Source organism: Ictidomys tridecemlineatus, chromosome 7, assembly GCF_052094955.1.
Source record: "Ictidomys tridecemlineatus isolate mIctTri1 chromosome 7, mIctTri1.hap1, whole genome shotgun sequence".
Lineage (NCBI taxonomy): Eukaryota > Metazoa > Chordata > Mammalia > Rodentia > Sciuridae > Ictidomys > Ictidomys tridecemlineatus.
In genome coordinates, this window is record NC_135483.1 from 112,930,727 (window position 1) to 112,957,385 (window position 26,659).

Genomic DNA, 26,659 nt, shown 5'->3' on the forward strand with positions numbered 1-26,659 from the left:
TAGTATTAGGAACTGGAAAATCTATATTTAGCTTACCTAAACTGTGTCTAGCACTCAAAGATTTATTTATTTTCTCCACATTCAAAATAAATTCATTTCATTTAAAGATTCCCAAAAGTTTCAAGCTATGTACAATATGAATTAAAGTCCAAAGTCTCTTCTGTATCTCATAAGCTCAAAAACCTGATATTTCACCCTAAAGCAACTATGTTTAAATTCTGGATACGATCTATCCTTATACAAACTTCTTTCCATATGTAGACTTATAAAACTAGAAAATGTTTTTCAGTTCCCAAAATATGATCAAGGGACAAGCACAGGGTACCAGTTACAAAATTTCTTGTTCAACTTCAGAAAAAAATGTTATGATAAAATGAATCACAAGTTTTAAGTAGTTTTAATATTCAACAGACCAAACTGCATTCATATTTAAGGCATGGGGAAAATCCACTATAGGTCAACGCTTTGCTGTCTACACCTTCAGCTCTGTTCAAGTCAATTCTATGTGTTTGCAGGTAACTTATATTACCAACGCATTTCCTGCCTATAGAATTTGGGGAGTCTGAAAGTTTTCTTTCATTTCTTTCTCACAAGATTACAAGGTAAGCTAACACATAAACTTCAATTCTCTTTACAAATTAACTTTGCTACTTTGATATTAACTTTAACTTTTTGAATTTAAGTAGGTATTACTCCAAATTAAGAAAAGGAAAAGAAATTTAGTGTCATGTATAATTTTAGTTAATACTTTAAAATGTGTGGCTATCCTTTTGTTTATTTAACTCATGGATCCAGATATATTTTGATAAAACATTAGTTTCCTTATATTATAGGACATGCCTTCCTGCTCAGGAAGGTAGTGAGGTATAGAAAACAAATCAAACTCATATACAAAATATTTATTATGCATCTGTTACATCTAAACTCTACCTTGAACTAAGAATGTAGTAAACAGTTTTTTTGCTGCTGTGGTTATTCAGTTTGTTCTGATGGCAATTGAACTCAGAGCCTCATGCATACCATGCTGGTACTCTACCACCAAGATGCACTCCCAGTGCTACTTCTCTAGTTTTTCTAAAATATTTTTATATCAAAATATTGATATACTAAAAATAAAAGAACCGTCATTAAAAATCACTTTTGATGAGTACAATACAATCATACAAATAATACCGCCATATTTTTTTGTAGAGAAATGCAGCCTTTTAGACATGTAGCAAAGATATTTATAAATGAGTAGCCTAAGAACCAGAAGGTAAAACAGGTGCCATGGAATAATCCATGTCATAGGATTCAGAAGAGAAACAGATTGTCAGAGGTAAAGAATAGTCAACAATTTCAAATAAAATAAGATCCCTGTCTCCAAAAGGCACAGTAATTTATCTGGTTATCAGAGAAATGAGGGAGTACATGGGAAATTGCAAAGTTTAAGGAGTAAAGAAAGAGAGCAAGTGTACACTGCTCATACAAAAACTGTCACAGTAATTGAAAAGGAGAGGCCAGTGGGAGCAGGGAAAGAGAAATTTGGTATTTGTGTTATTTTTAGTATTCAGGAGAAGTGAGCACGTAGGCTTATGAAGACAGCTAGCAAACAGAAAGAAGCAAAATGTAGCAGAATGCATAGAAAATTGTGGAGTCAAAGAGACAAGGTGTTCAACAGCATAGGTGTAAGGTTTAGATTTGAAAGGACATCCTTTCAAAAAACAATCACACGGAAGATGAAAATAATACATTAAAAGGTAATGTTACCATATACTAATTAAATATATATTCAGTAGTCACATATATGAATATATATTATGCAATGTTATATATTATATATATTCACACACAGGAGGTTGCATGACATTAAATACTTGATACATTGTAATAGCTACTATTTTTATCCATATATATACATACATATACATACACACTCATATATGTGTATATGGAGCACTCCATCACTGAGCCACATCCCCAGCCCTATTTTGTATTTTATTTAGAGACAGTTTCTCACTGAGTTGCTTAGTACCTTGCCATTGCTGAGGCTGGTTTTGACCTGGTGATTCTCCTCTCGTAGCCTCCCTAGCCTCTGAGATTACAGGCATGTGCCACTGTGCCCAGCTCCTATCTTTTTATCCTTACTTCAAAGATAGAGACACTAAGATATTTGAGATTAACAATTTGCAGAAGTGACACAAATATAAAACAGAGCCGTGATTGAAACATAGGAAATTATGTTAGCCCTCAAATACATAAGCAACATAATCCAGTGAACCCAACTTACAAGTGGAAGTGAGTCAGACTGGTGAAATTTATGGAATACTTTTACTGCTTGTAAGATAAAAATACAGGTATACACTGGGAATCAGGTATAGGTATGGATGAGTTTTAATTTGATGAGAAAAAAGTATGGAAATGTATACAACTATGTGTTTTCTCTCATAACATACATTTCCTTGGAATCAGACACTAATAAAAAGTTGTAGAGGACTTTAGTAGATATTTAGTAGAAAGATTATGTTATTAAACTTACTAATTAGGTGGTAGTATTCCTTTCTTGACTATGAGACTTCCAAAATCAGTATAGGTCTTAATGCATTTAAAACTTAGAATATATCAGCATTCAAGAGTAAGACATTCACTTTTTAATTGAATAGGGCATTCAATTTCTTCCTTTAAGGAAACAAAAGGCAGTATTCTATCTATGTGTAGCGCCAACTCTATCAACATATTTTCATCCAAAATTAATTCACTGGCCTCTCCTTTGAATAGTGTATATTTGGTAGGGCAGCCATAAGAGATTCAACAAGCTAAAAGGGTTAAGTGAGCAACATGGATTTTCTCACATTTCTGGAGGTTGTAGGTTCAAAATCTCGGTGTTGGCTAGTTTTTATTTCTTTTGAGGTATTACTCCTTGGTTTCCATGTTTTCCATGTTGTGCCCTCATATGGTCTTTGTTATGTCTTTGGGGCCTGTGTCTTATTCTTCTCTTCTCCTAAGGTGACGTGTCAAATTAGATTAGGGTCTACCCATATAAACTCATTTTAACTTAATCTCCTCTTTACTGGTCTTGTTTTACAAACACAGTCACTTGCCAAGACACTTTAGGTGAAGATTCTAACATAAGAATTTAGGAGTTTGGGGGACACAATTCAACCCATAACAAATAGTATTTAAAAAAAAAAAAAAAACTTAAGTTTTTGTTTATCTCTCTTAGAACAAGATTGGAACTTCAAGAACAACTTCATGAATTAGTTCAAGAATAGGTTTGAACATTCCTTTTCCTTAGCATTCTGAAATTCAAATGAACAAATAATGCTGTAACTTTATATACTGATTTATATACTGATTTTTTTACAATTAGAATAGGAAGTTAAATTAGTATGTTTAATGTTTTTGAAAGCAATAAAAAATAAGTCAACAGTCTTTGTGCATCATGGCTGTGTTAGAATTGCCAAAATAATAATAAATAATAATAATAATAATAATAATAATAATTCCAATGTCTTCTTCAGACTGAGTTAAGATTCATTTTGCCTTTACAATGAATGCCTTACAACTGGTTCTTTTTTTGACTTGTGTTTTAGGAGCTGTGGTAAGCACTTCATTGTCACAAGTTTGCTTAATCCTCTTACAAACTATTAGTTGATGTTAATTTCCCCTCTAAGCTTCCGTAGAGGGTTAAGCACACTCTATCCCAAAAGATGAACAAAGTTTGGATTTGAATCTGGGTATCACTTGTTTCAAAACCTGTGATTTTAACCTCAACAAAGTACTGACTTACCAAATACCTCTAGGAGTAAAAAATTCTCATCATTATGTGGTATGAAACACTAAAATGCATAAGACAAATCTATGAATAATTGATTTTGTGATAGCAATAGGAAAGGAAAACTTAAATATTATATATTCATCTTTAAATATGATTTTCACTCTTGAACAGAGAATACTAAGTCTCACAATCATGTAAATGATACTATTGATTCTGTGGTACTTAAATAGCAGCAATGAATGGAATGGTTTCCTAAATCAAATATATGTGTAAAGTTTAGCTGTGTGAAGCATATGTCATGGAAAAATATGACTCTATAAAAGCACCTCTGACAGCATTACTGAACAAAATTGCATGATGAGTATTGAAGAAATAACAGTTAACTTATGGCTCATGATTTCAATGCTAACCAATTTTGTCAGTATTAGTATATATAAATTATATTTTATGGCATTCCAAATGAGAAGTCCTGAAGATACACTAAACCACATATCCCCATGATACTTAGGAGATATTAAATCCTAATAAATACTTAAGAAAAAAATGAAAGTAGAAGAAAAAGAAAGAATAAATGAGCATCACCTATTAATTTCTTTGCATCTAAAGTCAAAAGAGGAACAATTCCTATTAAGAAAACTTCTTCGTAGAAGTAAAATAAACCAATCAAGTATTTTCTATGAAGACTAAATAAATACAATTTCTCAGGATTTATAAACCTGATAGAAAGTCTTCCTGCTAAATATATGTGTACAAGAAAAAAATACTATTACTTATGAAATGATAGATCTTTTAATATCTTGCTTCCAAAGAGATTAAGCAGGCTGTTCTTAGTAGATACTAAATGAATATTTGACAAATTGAATTAAATAAGTCAAGAACAAAAATGATAATTTAATGATAAAACTATACGGAGGTGATAATTTCATATTATAATATTATCTTGTGAAAAAGTATAATATTACTTGACAAGTCACTGTGATTTTGTCTCCTTGGTCAAAGATAAGAAAATACTAAGTTCAAGAAAGGCTCATCTTTTGTTAGGATAATTCAAAGTCACACGAAATTCACATCTAGTTTTACTACCAAATCAATTTTGTTTGTATGTAAATTCATAATAAAGAAAAAAAATGAGCATTTCCTGTGTACTCACTGAGTAAGGTAAACACAAACAGTGGTTTAGTTTTCCTTCATTTGCTATGCCTGAGATATTTTGTTCCCTGGGAAAACGAGATGGCATAGGTGGATATAACTGTTTCCCATGTTCTGAAGTCTCTTCTATTTTAAGAAGCCATCTGTCTTCAAATGATTTTTAAGAAAGATAAATATTTGTTGTCTTAACAGTATTCTTAAAAGATATTAATAACCTGAAAATATGAATAGGTGTAAAACAGTCATCTGTTTCAACCTTGTGGTTATTGGCCAGTGATCATTATAAAAGCAACAAAACTGATATTCAGACCATCTAATCCTTGAAGACCTTTTCATCATCCTTCTTCAGAATGCCTGTAAAATTCGGTTTACATACTTCTGCCATACTAATAGCATTTACTTCTACTGAAAATGTTTTCTTTACAACTTTGTAAAATCCAGGAGAGTAAGATTCCTAACTTGGGAGAACATAAGACTCCTTCCTTTGATGAATATTCCCCAGTTGTTCCCTAGGTTCCAGGAACTCTGCAACCAGGGTCAGATTTCCACAAAAGCATTTGCAACAATAGTTAATATCATGAGTGTCTTCAATGGGCCAGCTAGAGACAAACTGAGAGGCAAGGCGCATAAGGCCTGCTCTCCAATAGTAAATAAATATAAAAAAATAGAAATATTATTCTTATAAATTGTGCAAGCTACAGAGATACATTTACCTCTGACTTGAGATTACTGTGTGTGTCTATATCTTGTGGGTATGAATGAGAGCTAAACTTGACTGGTAAAGTGTAAACACTTGTTAACCAAGTGAAATAAAGGTAAGAAAGCAGTATGTTTAATGCTTATGCAGAGGAAATTGAGAATGGACTATTTAATACACTGCACTGCTTTAGTAGAATAGACATTTAATAAATCTGAATTTAGATGGTTTACTTTAGGCATGTATTTTAAAAATTATGATACTGATTTTTCCTTATTTCTGAATCTGTGTAGTTCATATATGCAAATTATACAGAAAGAAAACTTGGCATTGGAGTACATGTAGAAAGCCTATACATTGTTTTAAAACATCCTCATGTCTATATAAACCATTTCTTATTAATACTTCATCAGAATGACAAAGTGTATTATACAGTGCTATACAAATATCTGTCCTAAATTTTTCTATTATTCAATTTGCTTCTTTGCATTCTGAATATATATTTTAGTAATAGTAATGGAGGTAAATCACAAAGTAAGGAAAATACTATGGAGTCCAAATAAATCCTAAGTAACTGTCAAAATCCTATGTAACAGGTATTAATTGTAGTATGAGGATATAGCTCAGAGTTGGAGTGCTTGCCTAGCATATCCAGGCACCCTAACAACATATACAGGAACTGAGTTCAAACTCCAGTACTATAAAAAAAAAATCACAATTTGGCTTCTAAATGCAAATACATAGTTCATGCCATACTAAAGAAAAATTAAGTGAAACATTGTGCTTGTGCTGTTATTAAATCTGAAACAAATGTTCATCTTTTCTCTAAACTCTTTTTGTTCTCTAAAAGTGGCAGAGGACAAAGGTTATTACAGTTGTGTTTTGAATGGTCACTGGCTGTTTCAGATTTAAACTCTTTTGTCATCTTAAACATGCATGGTACTATCAAATAACTATCTCACTAGATTTATTCCACTCAAATTTCAGAGTTTTTTGAACATAGCAAAAACTGAGAACTTTGTAAATGTTTTGCTACTCTCAGAGTATTCATGGATTAATGATAAATTCTGTTTTTAGCTATCATTCTACACCTCTTTCTAGTATCATGCAGAGACAAAGTGATAATGCAAAATGAACTTATCACAATGTGTTTTATTACAGGATGTCATAGTCCATTTTCTGTTGTGATAGCATAATACCTGACACTGGAAAGTTTATAAAGGTAAGATGTTATTTGACTCATGTTTCTGGAGGCCTGGAAGACTTCCTGATGAATGCTTTCTTAGTGCATCATATAACATGATAGAAAAGTGGAAAGTGAGAAGAGGAGATAAGTGCATAAGGGATAAAACCCAAGCAAACTTGCTTTGTAACCACTCACTTTTGCAAAAATGAATCCACGTCTGTGTAAAAGACATTACTTTCTTTTAGTGATCTAACCACTTCTTAAAGGCTGTATCTCTTAACACTACTACAATGGCAATCAAATTTCAGTGTAGATTAAGACAAACCACAGTATATAACATCAGCATTCTCATTTATCTGTCGCGTTGCTTGTTTACCAGTATTGTTTTTTATCTTATTTTTGAGGCTTTTAATAGTATTATTTCCACATCGACGTGCAATCAGAGACAAGATTTCAAGAGTTCCCAGGGCACAATGTTTATGAGACTGAGAAGTGTTCTGATCTTTATAAAAACAGAGAATTCTAATAAAAAGAATACATACTGTCATCTTGTAAGTATCTCTATTGTCTTTTCCTATCCATTTTGCTAATTATTTTTGCTACTTGAAAAGCATATTCTCTTATTGGAGCAGGGGCCTCTTCTGTCATGAAAAATCTCAGAACCCTCAAAAAAAAAAAAAAAAAACAAACACTGTGAGATGAGGGAGGAACTTTGGAGTTCTAAGTCCTTCTCATCACAAATGTCCTAGACTTATAGACCCTCTACTTTCTTTAAATGTGCAAATTCTAAGAATAAAGAGAGAAAACAAATGTATTCTTCAAAATTTTTGCAACTTGTAGCAGTCATTTTGCATGCTGACCAGATTCTACTAACTTTTAATTATGAATAGCTTTAAGAAAAATGACTTAATTAATAAAACTGAAGGCAAAAACCTCAAAATTGTTTTTTCTAACTGATGAAAAGTTTGGTGTGAGGAAGTAACTGATGAGATAAAGGCAACCCTTATGGGTCAGAAATCCCCCACAAGCCTGGAATCCCAGCACTTGGAATGTGCTAATTCAGTTCTTAATAAATTCTAAGTCTTATTCTTACCAACATATATTAACTCATTGAATCTCATAAAGGCATAAGACTCTATATTCTATCCCCTCTGTGACCACCTTAGTAAAACTAAGCAAAAAATACAAAATATTATCTTCAAACTTCAAACGGAGCCTAAGGTTCTTTAACAACCTAATTATATAGCTGACAAAAGAAGTTCATAATAAATAAGTTATTATTACTATAAAAGTGATAAGTTGTGTTTTAGATTAAAAGGGATACAAAAAAAGAGCACAAACACAACCTGCCTAAAAGCATTTAAACACCACTTGGTATTTTTTATTTGCTTGTTTTGTTTTGTGCTAATTGGTGCTATGGATTGAACCTATGGCCTTGAACATACTGAATACATGTTCAGTCACTGAGCTATGCCCTCAGCTTCTCACTTGATTTAAGGGAATAGTATGGAAGAAAATGAAACAAAAGTGTACAGTAGTAAATAAGAAAATGGTAAGAGATGAGTACAGTGGCATATGCCTATAATTCCAGAGGTTCAGGAGGCTGAGGCAGGAGGATTTCAAGTTCAAAGCCAGCCTCAGCAAATTAGCTAAGCCCTAAGCAACTTATGGAGACAGTGTCTCAAAATTAAAAAAAAAATGAAAATAAAAAGGACTGGGCATGTAGCTCAGTGGTTCAGTGCCTCTAAGTTCAATCCCTGGTACCAAAATAAGAATAATGCAGCCCACACTACAATGGTTTGCAGGGTGTAAATGGATTTGAACTGAATTTTAAACATCTCTCAAAATCTGGACCTTCAGAAAGAATATTAAAAAATCATCTATTCTTATATAACTACATGATAAAGATGTTAGTAAACAACAAGATATATTATTGAAAAAATAGAAGGCAAGGAAAGTAGAAAAGTAGCAATTATTCAGAAATAAGAAAATAAATTTCTAACATATAGAAGGGATGATTCAGAAGAGAAATACATAATGAACACATGGCCTAATGTATATAAGAGCAGAGAAAATTAATATTAACAAATGTGAAGTTTAAGATGATTGGGGAAAATAAATATAATGACTTTTTAAAACTATGAATAGGAGGGACTCCTACTTTTCTATGAGATCCTAGTACATTTCTAGAGATTTCACTTGTCTATTTGTCAAGAAATGAATTAGCAAATTTGGACTTATGGGAACAATCAATAATTAAGGTCCTATTATCAATCATCACAATGATTAAGCCACATAAAAGGAAAAATATGTCCATTATTAGAAAGTTTTTGAAGAAACTGTATATGTTATAGTTAGAAAGAGAAAATATAGAAAGAAGCATTTGATAGTATAGGACAGTGGTAGGAAGAGCATTAGATATCTTAAATCTCTTGGGTCTAGGCCTGGTAAAAAACAATGAATGTGTGGGCTGGGGATGTGGCTCAAGCAGTAATGCGCTCACTTGGCAAGTGTGGAGTGCTGGGTTTTGATCCTCAGCACCACATAAAAATGAAATAAAGATGTTGTGTCTATCGAAAACCAAAAAAAAAAAATATTAAAAATTCTCTCTCTCAAAACAATGAATGTGGTCAACAGAGAATTAACTGAAGAATGAAATATAGGTTCTTTGGACACTCTCATTTTCCTACCTCCTTTCTCTTTCTCTCTTCAATTTTAATAATTTACTTTCTACTAGAAAGCTAAGAATAGCAGGATAAAGGTTAAATATGTAAATAATCCTTCTTGATTTTCAGAAAGTTTGTTTATTCTTGCATATAAGCCTGAAAATCCAAGCACACTTTATTAGGCATATAAAATTAAAATAACTTGCCCCTTTAAAAAGTAACAGTCAGCATTTGGGGTAAAATTGGGAGTTCATAACCCACTTCAATCTAATGTATGAAATATGATATGTCAAGAGCTTTGTAATGTTGTGAACAACCAATAAAAAAAATAAAAAATTAAAAAAATAAATAAAAAGTAACAGTCAACTTCACTTCTTCAAATTACAATCATCTTTGGGGAAAAAATCTGGACTCATGTGTATCCTTGCATTATCCCACAGCCACTCTTCCGCTTTCTTAAATTATTTGAATTCATCAGGTGGCCCTTCAAACCCTTCTTATAATTCATAGTACTTTGATTTCATTTACTGAATTCATGACATAAATCCCTCAAAAGGAAAGTTCTAATGTGTATGCTTTCTTTGCTTACTTCCTATAAAAAATGCCACTTCTAACACTATATCACAGATGGTTTTTTCCCCTCAGTTTCCACTTATAGCCAACTTTGTTCAAGCCTAAACTATAAAAAAACACCAAATTTTACAGTCACATTGTTTAAACAGAAAAAGGGTGGCAATTAAATTGGCTTAAAAACAACAGTGAAGGACTTATTAGAAAAAGTTCAGCATCATTTGCTTAAATCTTTCAAAAGTATTCATTTGAAGCTGATAGCATACATTAAATCTGGTAATACTTGTATAGTTTTGTTATAGCTTTAGTTTCATTATATTTTTTACCCACTAAATAGTCCTTTCCTGCCCCATTTTATTTTCATCATCAAACAGATTGATTTGTGGCTCATGGATAAACCAAATATGTTAGTCATATTCCATTATTGGTATATAACAGATACAACAACAACAACAACAACAAAATAACGATGAGTTTTAAAAAGCTGGCACACATTTTAGTGTATTATTTGGAAGCTTCTGTTTGTGGGTTAGTAACCACCTGTACAACTTTGTCAGTTGCAGAAGTTGTAAATCCCTACTCTCCCAATATGTGTACAGCTATGTTGCAGCTTTTCCCATCACTTGGTGAGTTCATCATTCTCTTTGAATCTGGACATGGCCATAGGGCTCACTTTGAAAAATGAGATATTAGCAATTATGGTATAAGCAGAGGTTTATGAGTTATGTTCATATATGGGAGCCAGCCCTCCTGTGGAACCATGAGAACATCCAAAAATGGATAATTATAGAATTGTGGCCCAGTTATTCAGCACACAACCTTTCAAATGCCAAACTATGAAGAAGGCCATTTCTGATCATCCAGTCATCACAATTATTATTAGGTTTTCTACCTAATCATATCTTGCTCATATTTCTATTAGCCTTAGTAGTGATACTGCAAAACTCTAGTTGGGATATTTGTTAATTTTAAGGATTAGAAATATCTTCCACTAGTGTTTGTTTTGCCTCTTAAGTTCCTTTATAACTATGCTGCAATTAGACAAAGGGGAATGAAGGGAGGGGGAACAGGACTAGGAAGAAGTATAGTATAAATTGAACATAACTTCTCTATATTCATATATGAATATATCACCAGTGAAACTCTCTATCATGTAAAACCACAAGATTGAGATCCTAGTTAAAATAATTATATTCCATGTATGTATAATGTCAAAATGCACTCTATCATCATGTAAATCTAAAAGGAATAGAAATAGAAAACTCAAAAAATAATTTTTAATTTTAATGAGGTAAAATATATCAAATTTGTATCTCTTGAAGTATTTTGTGCCTAATTTATAAAATTTGTTCTTATCCTTTGGATATGCTATATTTTTTACATTAAAATACTCCTAACATTTACATTTTAATATATTTGAAATCTACTTTGCAGTAAAGTTTTAACTAGAGATCGAGTTTCATATTATTTCTTGCTTTATATATAAATGTCCTAGCAAAATTTATTAAATATAATCTATTATTTTTCTATTTATTTGTAAATCCAATATGGCAATTATACTAATTTGCATGCAAGTTATATTTGTATGTATATATGGATCTGCACTGTTCTGTTCCACTTAAACAGTTCTTTTGGCATTATCACATTGTTTTAACTACTTCAGCTTTTTAATAATAAAGAAAATTTTCAAAAAGATTACAAATTTATATTTCTTTATAACTTTCTTTATTATTTTTGCTATTTTGCTCTTCCACATGAATTTTACTCTCAGCCTATAAAATTCAATGAAAAATTGATTTTGGCATTTTGCATTGCATTAAACTTAAAGATAATTTGGTGCAAATTTCCATACATATGGAAATGGGAAAACTCATTCCCATTATGAAAATTACAATTTCCCTCTTTATTTAAGGTCATTCTTTATGTCCTTCACAAACATTTTGTAATTTTCTCTATTAAAGTCTGGAATATCCTTTACTTTTATTACTAGTTTATGAGTTGCTTTTTAAAACTTACATGTTGTAATTGGTTATTGAATTCAGAGACACCATTTGAACTTATATTAAGCAATATTTGCTTTAAAAAAATCTCTGCACTGTGGTTGGCTAAAACAAAATATCAAAATGCATCTTACAGAATGAGGACTTTGCTTTGTAAAACTGAAACACATATATTGAGTTTTCATATAAAATGTAAATTTTATTTCTTATCAGGCATTACATTCAAGTCTGAAGCTATTAATTTTCTTTTCAGTGAGAAAATAAAGATGCATGATTATTGACTTTGTAGTTCTGAAATAATCTGTATTTGCCTTCATTTTGGATAATAATTTCGTCAGTTATAGAATTACGTTTCCTTATAGCCTGAAGATTTTACTCTTGTTGCTGATGAAATGTCTGTTTGAATCACTCTGTCTTTCCTCTGTATGATCTATGTGTGGCTTCTAGTTGAGTCTAGAGATTTTCCCTTTTCCTAATGCTGTGCAGTTTTATTGTCCTTAATACAGACTGCATTTTTATTCTAAGAATCCATTTCCTTCTTCATTTCTAGTAAACTCTATTATCACTTTGAATATTCTTTTACTGTTCTTCTGTCTTGTCTTTGCCTTTCATCAATATTTGTTAGCTAAAAGTATGTAAAGCTACTAGTTTATCCTCGAAGTTTGAGAACTCTTCTCATGTATTTTGTGTTCTTTACCTGCATACTTTGAGCATTTCTTAATTAATTTCATTTGATTTCTGTATTCTCACTTTCATTAGCATGAACTATATTCTGTCAATGATTTTTAAAGTTTTTTGTTGTAATAACTATATTTCTCATTTCCAAGCTATTTAGTTGTTTTGTTTTAATAAAATTAAGTTTTACACATATAATATTGGCCTCTTTGATTTGCTATTCCTTCTTCCTTTAATAGCCTTTTCCCCCCATTCTTCTCTTTGATAAACTCCTTGATACTTATAAAATTCTTAGATTTGTTTATTATTTTCATTTTTATTTTTTAAAGCTATCTTTCTGAAGATTCCACAAGTGCTATGAAAACCTCTTTACTTGAAAAGAATCTGAAAATTCAGTTATTTTTTTACCCTCTCCTTCAGCACTCAATTTACTCTGTTGGGTGGTTTTCTAATTGCCTCTCTTTGACCTCTGGGTCCTAAATTTTATCCTGCTCTTTTATGATTTTGTAGAGTTTCCACTGCATAGAGTATGAGAGAATTTATAGAGCCATCAGCTTGCACAGGCTTGGGGTCAGAGCTGGTCACAGGGCTATTTTTGTGATCTCTAAGCCTCTGGGGTAGTAAGTTCTTACAAGTCACCAGCATGGGTACAACAGTATTTAATTTTTCTTCCCTGGGAAACAACCATACCCCATTCCTTTTGTTTAAGCATGCCTTTTTAGATACCTTCCCTCTGGGTTTCATAGCTGGAGGTGCCAGAATTCTGATGTTTTATCATTTTCTATGATTCATATTGCTGCTTTGCTAATGATTTAAGAAAAATTCAGTTTTGTTTATTGAAATGAAAAATCTTTATAATTTTCTTTTAAAAAATATCAATAACTGCCACTTTTAAAACCAGAGATGGGTTAAAATAATTTAGGGTAAATGTAATTATCCTAAATGATCCACAAATATAGTGATATAAAGTTTTAAAGTAAAATTTTTCAACAATATATTGTCCAGAGGTCTTGTCTCTATATAGAGACAGGAAACCATGGTTATTTTTCTCTTTCTGTACTGTAAATTCCTGGAGATTAGAAAGAAAACATTTTCACCTTTATTCACCTTCAACTGATAATCTATAGCATATCATAAGACTTAATAAATACCTAATTACACTTAATGGCTCTTCCATCAAATCTTAGGACAAAAAGTTCATTCTATACGAACTGGAGAATTAAAGACATCCTGTTCTTTCCCATATTCAACTATGTGAAAGATCTAAGTCTGAATACGATTTGTTAAAATATTTAGAGTTTTCTGACATGTTTAAATATGTAATCAAATTTTCGTGAATTTAGTGTTTGTTAACCATATATAACAAAAGGAAGTATTCCAGATTTAATGAAATGGAATACCAACACATACACAAATTTTAAATATTACTTATATATGTGTTAACAACTTTATTTTTTGTTTTATTCTTTAATTTCTTTTGCTTGTTTGGTCTGACAAGTCCCAGTGTAAATTCTCTAAGAAAACTTGAAGGCAAATTTCAATGTTTAAAAAAATAATCACTCCTTAGCAGGGGTTTGTGTGACAAGGGAAACATTTTAGAAAATCAAATTATTTCCTAAAATGGAAATTATCCATACAGACTAATCTTAATTAATTTTTAAGTTCCAGACAGACCTTAATCCATTACCTCATACCTATAATTATAGTAATTATTTTTGATTATTTAACTACTCTAATGTATGTGGTAAAAAATAATTTACGGCAAATGTGATTATCCTAAATGATCCACAAATACAGTGGTATACAGTTTTAAAGTAAAATTATGCTTATTTGTATGTTTTTTTCTATACCTTTTCTTTTAAAATCTCCACAGGAAAAAAAATTACAAGTTAGTTTTTCATTTTGTTGGTGGGAAAAATGATACTTAGTGGCATGTAGAAAATAGACAGTGAATTCAAATTGGAATCCCAGATTGACTGATTCCATACTCTCAGCCACTGGGTTTTCATTTATCATCTATGCCTGTAAGTTAACACCTACCATCATTAAAAGGTGATTGATTTTACTGATCTGATACTGGATGAGAGGATTAGAAAAGTTTGATTGTACATATACCACTGATAAAACAGGACATAAAATACTGTATAATTTCCTAGGCCATCTCTGAATTCAGATATGGCCCTTAAACTTTATCAAACATACAGCAGAGAGATCTTTACAAAACATTCATATGCTTCACACTATTCTATTGATTTCCCTTCATCTACTGAATAAAATTAAAACTCTTTATCCTAGATATTGTACATCAATATTCATCACAGCATTATTTACAAGAACTAAAATGAGAAAATACCCCAGTGAGCATGAACAAAAAGATAAAGAAGCAAAATGTAGTATGTGCACACAATGGAATACTGTTCAGCCTTAAAAAGAGTTGAAGTTCCAATACATACTACAGCATCAACATATTTCAAAAATGTTAGGTGAAGTAAATCATATGAAAAGAAGAAATAATTTAGGATTCTGCTCATATGAAATATGTCGGCAATTTCTTAGACAGAAATAAATGTATATTAGATGCTACCAGGAACTGAGGGAGGAGAAATATGGAGAATTACTAATTTTAAAAGAATTTCTGTTTGAAGTAACTAAAACATTTCAGAAACAAAGATGACAGTTTTACAACATTGTGAATACACTAAGTTGAATGTTCAAAAATAGTTTAAATTCTCCTTGAAGTGATATTCTCATTTTGTCATATATATATATGTGTGTATATATACATATATATATATGTATATATACACTCATACATAAATTTCTGTAAACACACATTTTACCACAATTTAAAAATAAACAACATATTATTACAAAATAGATTGAGTAATACAATATAGTTTACATGTCAAATAATTATGAATTATATGGCATGTAAACTATATCTCAATTAAACTTTTTTTTTAAGAAGCTCTTTATTTTGACAGACCAAATCCTTCAATATCAGGATGCTTACTACACCTGTCCCCATGCCCATCTCCCCACCCCGATTCATCTCACACCCATTCATGCATACAACCTGTATTTTAATAAAACTAAAAGACTCCTTGCATAACATTTGCTTTTTCATTCCTTCATACTAAAACTTTCTGACTTCTTTGTCTAGGGGAGTAGTTTTTAATCTTTTTGACCTGAAGATCTTTATATTCCTAAACATTCTTAAAGATTCCAGAGAGATTTTGTATCTGTGGATTTTATCTATACTTATTTATCATACTAGAAATTCATATTGAAAATATGTTGATGGTTTACCAATTTTTGTAAAACTTAGAATAATGAATCGATTTGTGTATGAATATAAAATCATCTAAAAGCTATACTTTTAAAAAGTGCATATAGAACATTATTTTATAATTGTGTGAATCTATGAAATCTAGCTGGTTCCTCATAACTTCTTCATCCTCTCATTTCTGTCATTTGGTGAATTACATGAAGAAAATCCAGCCTCAGGCAGCAATATAGTTAGAAAAGGAGTAGATATTTTCATAGCCTTTTCAAGTAACTCTAGTATTCTTCCTTTATACTACATCAACACATGACAAGTGGTCAAACTTAAAGGTCAGTTGCAGATACCATAGTGATGAACTTTTCAATCTGTTACATTTACATTCATTGGTCTATATTGAATTCAAATGGATCATTTATCTTGCATGATTTTGTCATGTCGTTAGGAAAATACTGGTTTCCTGACTTAGGTACATTTCTAATGGTTGACACATTTCTATGCAGTACCCAAAAGTCACGTTAATTTTTATCATAATCCATCTCATCAGTGAAGACCAGAAAGTATTAGGGAAACATAAAGGTTACTGTGGTGAATAAAAGTCTTCCAAAAGATAATATTTACTTGAAAACTTAATTTTCCTTATTTGAATAAAATACTATTTATCATTCTCCTTGAAATGATATTCTCATTGTGTATTCCTTAGAACACTTCTGCCACACATCTTGATTTGCATAACTAGTTTGTCTGTTCTTCATTCTTTCAAGTAAAACCTGATATTCCTTGAAGAAAGCATGAGCCCAAACAATCATTTGAATATAGTTTTCTTCAGAATATAATGTAAGTGCCTTATGTATCTTTCATCTTACATCATACAGAATATTAAAGAAATCTCAACTGAAGGGTCAAAATTAAAAGAATCATATATATATTTTTTTTACCTTTCTTTCAAGCAAAATTGGTACTTTTTTTCCTTGCCAAGTGACCGTGAAAAATCCAATGATCTCTAAAATAGTTTGAAGCCACTGTGTTGACTAACATGAAAGGGCCACAGTTTAGCCACATTGTCATTAAATCATCCATGCAAATGTCAACATGGTAAAAACTAGTCAAATGATATTTAATTACTATGAAAATATTTTTGATCTCTTAGATGTACTGACAGTATATTGCAGGTGCTCAAAGATCCATAGTTTGAGAATCACAGGTTTTCCTTTTTTCTTTACCACCTGACAGGTTCCTATTCATCCTTTAAATTCATTCAAGTTAGCTTTGTACAGCTTCATCTTTAAAACACTCATGAAATTCTCCATCCTTCTGCGGGAAGACTTTTTAATTCTCTAAAGGCCACTAGTATCTTGTAGATCTTATATTTCAGTGATTGTTTACTTGATGTTTTCTTCTCTAAACTGTGGCTTCTAAAGGTCTATGGACTGATACTCATCTTGATAACCATCATGCTGACAAAGGGTGTGGAATGCAGAAAATGGATGAGTAAGTTAGTTCCTATGTGTGGTTACAACGTGAACACTTCCAGCTGTGAATTGCATAGGTCTGGGCAAATAAAGGACCAAAGATATTATAATGAAAATTTCACGGACATACACCCTAAAAATCAGTGAATCTCAAATATGCATGAATTCCATGATCAGTACAGTCAGTGAGGATTTTGATACAGATGGACATATATACACATATGCATACAGAGAAACAATTTGCTGTGCCATAAAATATAAACGGATATGAAATTATCAATAAATATTTTAACCTATATGAGAAAAATGTGAATATTTATTTTTAAAGAATATACTTGATCTGATTTTCAGTCTAAATAGCATTGGGATAAGCAAAAAGAATTGTGAAGATATTACAGGCTGGAAATTCAAAATGAACAATGGCAAGCATTAGCATGGAATGGCAATGTATAATATCACATTTGGCCTAAAAAATTATTTTGATATGTGTAAATATACAACTAGATGCTGTGTCTTATTACCTATCAGGTAAATGTATATTAATAGAAGGTAATAATTTTGCATATTATATTTCCTTAACAAAAATCATAAAATCATTATTGGCAAAAGTGTAGGATAATGAGCCTTTTCATAGAAAATTGGTTAAAATATAAATTTATAGGGCCTTTTGTTTGACAGTCTATAAGAAATAAAAAACCCATTGACTGACTTTGTGATTAACTTCTAGATTTCTATGCTAAGAAAATAGTCACATGTGTGATTAAACATAATTCTACATACATATGTTCATTGTGACATTGTGTGGAATGGTAAGATACCAGAAACAATATTCATAAAATTATTAAATATAGAGTTTATCCTGAGTATAGAATGAAGTGCTGCCTTTCAAAAGAGTAAGATGAAACTATATATACCAAAATGAAAGCTTTGCAATATATGGTTATTGGGAAAAAGGTAAGTAGCTAACACATCTAGTAACATCCTACTTTTGAAATTATAAATTATATGCACACATACATAAAGAAAATTTTAGAAGCAATGACAGTTGTCAGTTATGGATGCATAAATGGGACTGATAATTGCAGTAGTAAGGCAGAAATTTTATACTTAATTCCATATGACTTGAAACTTCTATATACTTTTTGCAATTTAAAAGTAAAGAAAAAAATGATCTCAGTATGGTGACACATAAAGAGAAATACATGTATGTATATATATATATAACATATTCATATATAATATGGAATTTATATAGACATAGAGGAGAAAAGGTGCTACAAGAAGATGATGGTCCTTATGCTGATATATGAGGACAAGAAAGAGATTTCTCTCAATTCTGTGAATAATCTACACTGACTGATGATTATATAATTATGTCCCATAAGATATTAAAAGCATTAAATTATTTCTATAGTAATATTTTCACATCGATACTATTATGTTTAAATACAAAGGTCTATCTAAACATTCATACATACATATATAGAAAATAATTGACATTTAAGAAAATATGATTAACTGGAAATCATTAGGCAGCTGTTTTTAAAGATATCATTACATGCATTGGAAGAAAATCATTTAAAATAGTTTTATACTGAAAGAATTTCCCCAAAAGTTCTAATGCTTAACTGCAAAAAAACATGGTGATGAGACCTTGAATATCTAAAGATTAGAAGTTAACAGTCATAATATACATGCTGTACATGCTAGCAGTTAATTGCTTCTTTGACATTTTGGGGGATTGGATGATATAGTCACATTCATTTTTTTATATAAACTCTAGGAAAATGAAATTGCTACGCGCAATTACCACTATTATTTCTCTAATAATACGAACGATACTCATTTCTACTAAACTACTTAAAATTAAATTGTTGTACTTACTTTCAACAATTACTTGTCTGTCTTCCCAGTTATCTTTAATAAGCTGTATATTTCCAAAGTGTGCATCACTGTAAAAGATTCGGTTGGTACCTTTCCTTCTTTGATTATAGTCAAAAGCCAAGGCTATGACATTCTTGAAATAATGTGGATTCTCATATGGCCTTATTGGGGAATTTAAATTGGTTTCATCAGAAAGATGTATACTTTTTAATATTGTTCTCCCTGAATACAGCAAATAGCCTTCATGCCGTAGGCAAGTAACTCCATCCTCTGCCAAGTATCCGTGGGCACAAGCACAAGTTCTCCGGGAATTTCCTCGATAAAGACAGAGTTGCTTACAGCCACCATTGTCCTTCGCACAAACATTGGTCCCTAAGGAAGAAAAAATACATACACACACACACACACACACACACACATATACATACCGTACACATACACACACATAAACACATTTATGTTTTTGTTTAACAAATAAGTTTTTACTTATAGATATATTAAAAATTTAATGTTAAAGCTTAATGTTTATTGTATCTTTTTAATCTTAGTTTTAATTAAGATTAGTTAATAAAAGGCAAACAATAGAAAGTATTAATTTTTTAAATCACATAAGTTCAAAATCTTGAAATTCTATTTGAATGACCACATTATTCTACTTCCTTCACAATCTAAATAACAGCATTAAAGTTCTCCTACAATACTCTGATTGCCAGTTAAGTGTGTACATTTTTTCTGAAACTTGATACAAACATTACCATAGGTTTTATCATATTTTAATCTTTGGCAAAAATAACAAAGTCACTAAAAAATGAACTGGAAAAAAAAAAAGCACTGCTTGAAACCCTGCCCCCCCACCTCCAGTACGTAACTTCTAATATAGGGCAGAATCTACTTCAGTTTTAGTGAAGATAAAATATGCTCCTAGGTTTTCTTCATTAAGGTAATTCATCCCTAGGAACTGATTATCATCTGCAAAATTAATACATGAAACCCTCTGTATGAAAAGAAAATCAATTATAATTTATTTTAACAGTGGTCACTTTTTTTAAATACTCAAATTTGTTATTCTATTACTTTCAAAATACACATTTTAAGGATGTGATGACTTCACAAATAGACTAAAAAATCATTTCTGGAGAAAGAACCACATTTTATATTAAGAGATAATGAAAAAAAATCAATTTCAGTGGCTTTTAATTCTCTAATATCTTAATTATGTGTTTTTGTATACTTATAGAGTGTTTATATTTCTTAACCCAAATCAATACTCAAGACATGCAAGGTATGTGACATATCTGTGTTCACATGCTGTCCCAGACAAGTATGCCCATGCATGAAGTGTTATGCATTTCTTTAAACTATTATATGATTCTGTAGAAAATTAGATGTAAAAAAAAATTGTGATTTTGACTCAAATAAGAATTTATCCTTAATCTTCATGTGACAAAAGTTTTAAAATAAGAGAGGAATAAAATGTATTGATTTGTGTATTCCTTTAAAGGTGCTGACCTTTCTCTCTTACTCGGTTAAAGATTTTAATCTCCTTCAGGTTGACTCCAAGGCCAGTTCTCATGGTGACAGTCTCGGTGGCATCATTCTTGTGACCCCTTCTGACTGACCCGTTGGCATGTGCCCTGCCAAAAAGTGGAACATACATGATCAACATTCTTCAACTTTTCATTAAAAGCCAGCCAGTTAGTTTAAACTGAAGGTAACAGATGGCCCAACAGAAGGGAAAGAAACCCACTTCAGCCTGTGATTTTTAATGCTCAAGCCTGGGATGGGAAGAGCGCCTGCCTTTGCTGTGGAAATTACACGGCTTTGCAAGAGCCTTTTTGTGACCTTGTTAAGGTATGGCTAATCCTACCAGGGTAAAGCATCTGGCACTGAAATAACATTCTGAGACTCAAATGTTTATGAAAAAAAAAAAAATTACCTGTCAGACCAGTAGATGTAAGCCCCAAAGACCGCAACTGAAAACATATCCACGTTGTTCCCCGACAGCACCATCTCACGATGGCCTCCGGTTTCAAGGTCAATTCTCTCTATCTTGTCTGTGCGAGCATCGCACCAGTACAATTTATTTTCCTAAAGATCGATTGAAGAGTAATATTACAAGGAGGTTTTGGTGATTTCATTAAGAAAATAATGGAACACTAAAGTTTTGGAATAATGCAAGTTGGCAGTTAGTACACTTTAAATACTTAAAATAAATCCAACAGACCTCATAGTCAATGGAGATGCCATTCGGCCACACTATCCCCATGCTTACAAGAACAACTTTGTCTGAGCCATCTAAGCGAGCCTTTCCAATGCAGGGCATCTGTCCCCATTCAGTCCAGAACAGGAAGCTGAAATTGAATTGTAGACTTATGGTAACATATAACTAAACACAGAAGGTATCAGTCATCGTAAGGGCAGTAATATTCATACTGAGAGAACAAAAATAATACATTTCAGAAATAAATATTCAAGCATGTTTGTATTTGTATAAAGTTTTATTGTAAAAAGTATTTAACTAGCTTTTGAAATCATAAGAATGGATTCAAAATTTGACCAAAGTAACTTTACATATGCTATTCCCTATCTGAAATACACTACTGCAAACTATTTTCCTAATGTGCTCTTGATTTTCATATCCCAAATATTTCCCTCAAGAACTTTCTGTGGTCTCTCTGATTATTGCTATTGTGAAGCAAAATACATTGAATTATGTACTTCAACTCAGAACATCATAACACAGAGTGAAAAATTTATATTTGGTTTTCTTCACATAGTTATTTATTTTGAAAACTACTACAAGACAGAGAGAATATTGTTCAGTGTATATAGTCATGAATAAAGATAAAAATTAGTATGAAATAAATATTTAATTTATGAATGTATACATAATGCATCATAACTTTTAGTTTTGTCTACTTAGACCATTAAACTATTTTAATTTGAATTTCATGCTTATTTTCGTAATCTTGGAGAACAATATGTAATGTAGAAAGAAATATAAAATAGGAAGAAAACCTAGAGTATGCCAAAATAATGTGTTAAAAAGAAAATAGAGAAAAACAGGAGGTATATAACACATGCATTTTTACATATTCATGCAACAAATTCAGCATTTATATGACAAACAGAATTCATGCTTTTAGGTAAATCTGATTCATTCTAAATTTTACATTATGTCCAATCACATTTTTATCCACCTATCAAATAACATCAATGACTAAAATCTAGAAAAATATGGTAATCATTCATGCATTTAGTCAACAATGAGTTTATATTTCTGTTCCTATTCAAATGCACATATATAAGTGTTCATACATGAGTAGAAGCTGACTACATATAGAAAATTTAAAGAATATCTATATTCATATTCTGAATACTCAATGGAGTTCTTATTTATCCATGAAAAAACCCTTAAACTACATAAAAATATAAGTATTCTTTTTATGTATATTGTTTAGATTTATTTTAATAGTGATTTTATTTTTTGAAAAAGCTATAAAAATAAATGTGTTTGGATTTTACAACCACATAATAGAAGGTGTGGCTAGAATCCCAACCCTATTAATCCTGAAAATACTTTCATTCATATTTACAAGTTCTATAAATCAGAAAGGAAAACTTTGTAGCAGAAAATTCAACTAAGATTTTATTGGTAACATCTTGGCAGAAAAGTTATGAAAAAGTTCTTTACTTGTATTAAAGTCAAGAGTTTTAAGACCTTCAGGGACAGTCTCTCTCAATTAAAAAAAAATTGTTTAAAATCAAATAATAGATAAATTTTTGCTTCATTTAAATTTATTTTCTTTTTTTTAATTTTTTTTTTTGCTATCTAAATAGTAGCTCTTACATGCTAGATATATACTTATCCAAGCTAGGTCCACAATCTGTCCCTTTAATTTCTTAAAGTCAAATGTCATTAAAAAGCAGAAGATATTACACTATAAAGTGGGCACCTTGAAATCCAGAAGAGACATGTTTATTCAATCTGATTTTTACCAACCACTTTTAACATACTCCAAAGTTCAAATATAGAAGGAAATGTGTATAATAAACCTATTTATGTAATATAAGCTGATTTAAAATGTACTAATTGAGTAATGAAAAAATCATTTTGAGCAAGTAAGTAGAATGAGACAATTAACATATTTAGCATATTCCATAGTTATGAAAATTATGTCTCTGAAAGTTAATGCTCCCTGATTAAAGGGGACAAGCCAGGAATTTCCCAGACTTTGCTAGCCCAAGCCTGTGCCTTTCTCTAATACAAAGTCTCAACAATTTATAATAATCATATGCCTAATGTTATTTCTCTTGAGCTATATGAAGTATAGCAAGAGGTTTCCATACTTAAAAAGAAAAATAAAACATGAAAAATTTCTTAGTATTGAGAAACAAATATCTATCTTTTTCTAGGAAGTCTTTATTTCTTTTAAATTTGCAATAATTCCATGCAGGAGACTTTAGATGAATATAAAAAAATTATAAATTAAAACTATTTAAAATAAAACAAGGCTGGGGATGTGGCTCAAGCGGTAGCGCGCTCGCCTGGCATGCGTGTGGCCCAGGTTCGATCCTCAGCACCACATACCAACAAAGATGTTGTGTCTGCCGAGAACTAAAAAATAAATATTAAAAATTCTCTCTCTCTCTCTCTCTCTCTCTCTCTCTCTCTCTCTCTCTCTCTCCTCTCTCACTCTATCTTTAAAAAAATAAAATAAAATAAAACAAAGTTATGCAAAATTCTCTATGAGCAAAACAGACTGTGTGAAAATCACTTTTGTGGTTAAGTAATTTATCATTTAATAATATCAAAATATTTAAACCTACCAAAATGAAGCAATATTTTATAAACATCAGACAGAATAGTTTAAATATTCCTTAAACCAAAAGTGAAGAGAATTAGCACCTTGAGAACCTTTAGGAATTCTAAATCAAATTTAGAGAAAGAACATTTTCCAAGCTTATAAAATTTTAAGGAAACATTTAAATTAAGATAATAATTTACAAACATGCACTTGAGATATCTTTAATCAACATAGATTCTTGGTATCTAAATATGGTCTTTAGTAATAGGAAAAAATGAAAATCCTTGTCAATGACTTTTGAGATCCAAAGGAAATTAATATTCAGTGTTAGAAATACTGCCCACATTGGAAATCATATTTTATAGTCATTAAGTATTTGTTGGATTATGTGATATGACCAAGGAAACTGATTTTAGAATGATGGCTTGGTACTGAAAATACTACTCCAAACCTCCAAATCATCAACATTTTCAAAATCTAATGCTATATTTTCTCTGGATAATAAATTTTCTGTATAATAAATAACTGTTAGAAAACTGAAAAGCTCCTTTTTAAAATAATCTTTCATTTGCAGAATTTGAACACATAAACTTTTTAAAAGTATTATGAAAAATTATAGGAATACTATTAGAAATCAACAAAATGCCAATATTAATATTATCTTCATTACGTACACAAATTTTTAGTAGGACAAAAGTAGAATGACTATATAACATGTGTCATTTTCTAATAAAACACTGTTATTTATTTAAAGAACAAAAACCTGACATGGCAGCATTTGGGTTCCTCAAAGACCTAGCATATACTCATTAGGCCTTGAGTTTAGTCCATTATTTTTATGATAATTTTGCTGATGTTTGAGTTAGTTTATACACAGGTATACTTATAAAGAAAATAATTATCTTCTGCTTCAGTTAGATATATTAAAGCTGAAAAATATACATTCAAATTATAAATGACTTTGAATAATGACAAAAATATTTTTGAGAAATAAAGGTAACACTGGTAAACAAAGTTCTGATTTGGTGAGGTAAAGGTAAGGAAGAGAAGAAATAGGAGAATGAATAAGTCTCAGATGCTAGAAAAAAGAAAGAGGATTCAATGTGATTCTTATGCAGTTGAATGTGAACATTAGTGGAAAGCAACTAATTTGAATCAATCATTTTCTTTGAATTTAAGATTCTCTTCTCTGCTAAACTGTTTCTCTGGAGCTCAGATTATGGTTGTAATTTTTATAATAAACTGGCCATTTCTTTAGTATTTGCCTCCTCTAAGTAAACATGATTTAGATACTTTGTCAGATATATTAAAAAAGAAAACACAGAGGTGAGAAAAAATTTCTATGCTGGAACAAAAATGAAGATTATTGAATCCTTCTATGTAATTTCCCTTGGTCAAGAATAGAATCAAGAATATCCTGTCTTCTCTTAGAGTGGGGGTCAACAGTGGGTTCCCATATCTGAAAAAAGGGGAAAAAAACTCCTACAGAGCAACAATAGTATCTAGCCTTTACATAAGTATCAAAATCTAATTTGCCAATAATTGCATATAATTTTACATCCCTTAGCAGATTCCCTAGAATCTTTTAAAATCCATAAGAACTGAATGCCTTGTTAGGTCAACATGTCCATTTCTCTATCCTCCTGGTACCTGCAAAACTATATAATATTTTAGAAATTTGAATATATATCATGAACACATGAATTAACATCCTTTATCCCCTGTAAAGAGTAAAATGTAGTACAGAGCCTTTGCTATTCCTGAGGTTTCTAAGATTTGTTTTGACAAAGTATTGCATGCCAATTCCAAATCAATCTTCAAGTCCTAAATATATTGCAATTGTTTAAAGTATCCTGCAATGTAAAAATAACTCAAACACAGACAGTTGAACACTGTGCTTAAGAAAAGAAAGAGACAGAACCAGTATACTCTTGGGCACTACTTTTCAAGCTTTTTTGTTAAATTTGTTGTTGATTCTCAAATTTATTCTTTCATTGTAATTTAAAATGTAATAATTGAGTAATGAAAAACATCATTATTTATATTTCTTTCAATAGACATTTACTTACATACTTCATATGAACTAGGACATAAATTCATTAGAGTTAAGACCATTATGAAGTTCACTCTTTAATGACAGATATAATTGGGCTAATTAAAGAATTACAAGAGAAAATGCTAACAGAAATACCTAAAAATGTCTAACTGAAAGCCTTTGTAAGTCATGAAAGTAGGAGCTTCAGCCATAAGAATGCTGAAGATCTATGATGATAAAAGGTGTCCTTTATATAACAATTTTAGAATTGTTAAAAATTGAATTTCATTTTTGAGCCGAAATAAAGAAATAGTCCATTTTGATTGTACTTTCTTAGCTTATAAAATATTTATAAATTATCATTTGTTCTATGATTCCTTCCCTAGACCTATTACTTTAAAGCTAATGTTAGACTGCAAACTGAGTAGTTTACATAGAACAATTACAATTACAGCTCTCAATGGAGAAGTACAGAAG

General features: G+C 30.7%; 1 protein-coding gene across 5 annotated transcripts in view; it reads right to left on the reverse strand.

Annotated features, from left to right (window-relative positions):
- Positions 1–26,659, reverse strand: part of Lrp1b (LDL receptor related protein 1B) — a 1,779,935-nt gene that overhangs the window by 437,675 nt on the left and 1,315,601 nt on the right. For all 5 annotated transcript variants that reach the window (XM_078017329.1, XM_078017328.1, XM_078017330.1 and 2 more), the window contains exons 38-41: positions 21,564–21,690; positions 21,276–21,427; positions 20,849–20,973; positions 19,340–19,711 (exon numbers count right to left, since the gene is read on the reverse strand). In XM_078017329.1, the coding sequence (XP_077873455.1) occupies positions 19,340–19,711; positions 20,849–20,973; positions 21,276–21,427; positions 21,564–21,690 (776 nt within the window). The remainder of the gene's footprint in view (positions 1–19,339; positions 19,712–20,848; positions 20,974–21,275; positions 21,428–21,563; positions 21,691–26,659) is intronic.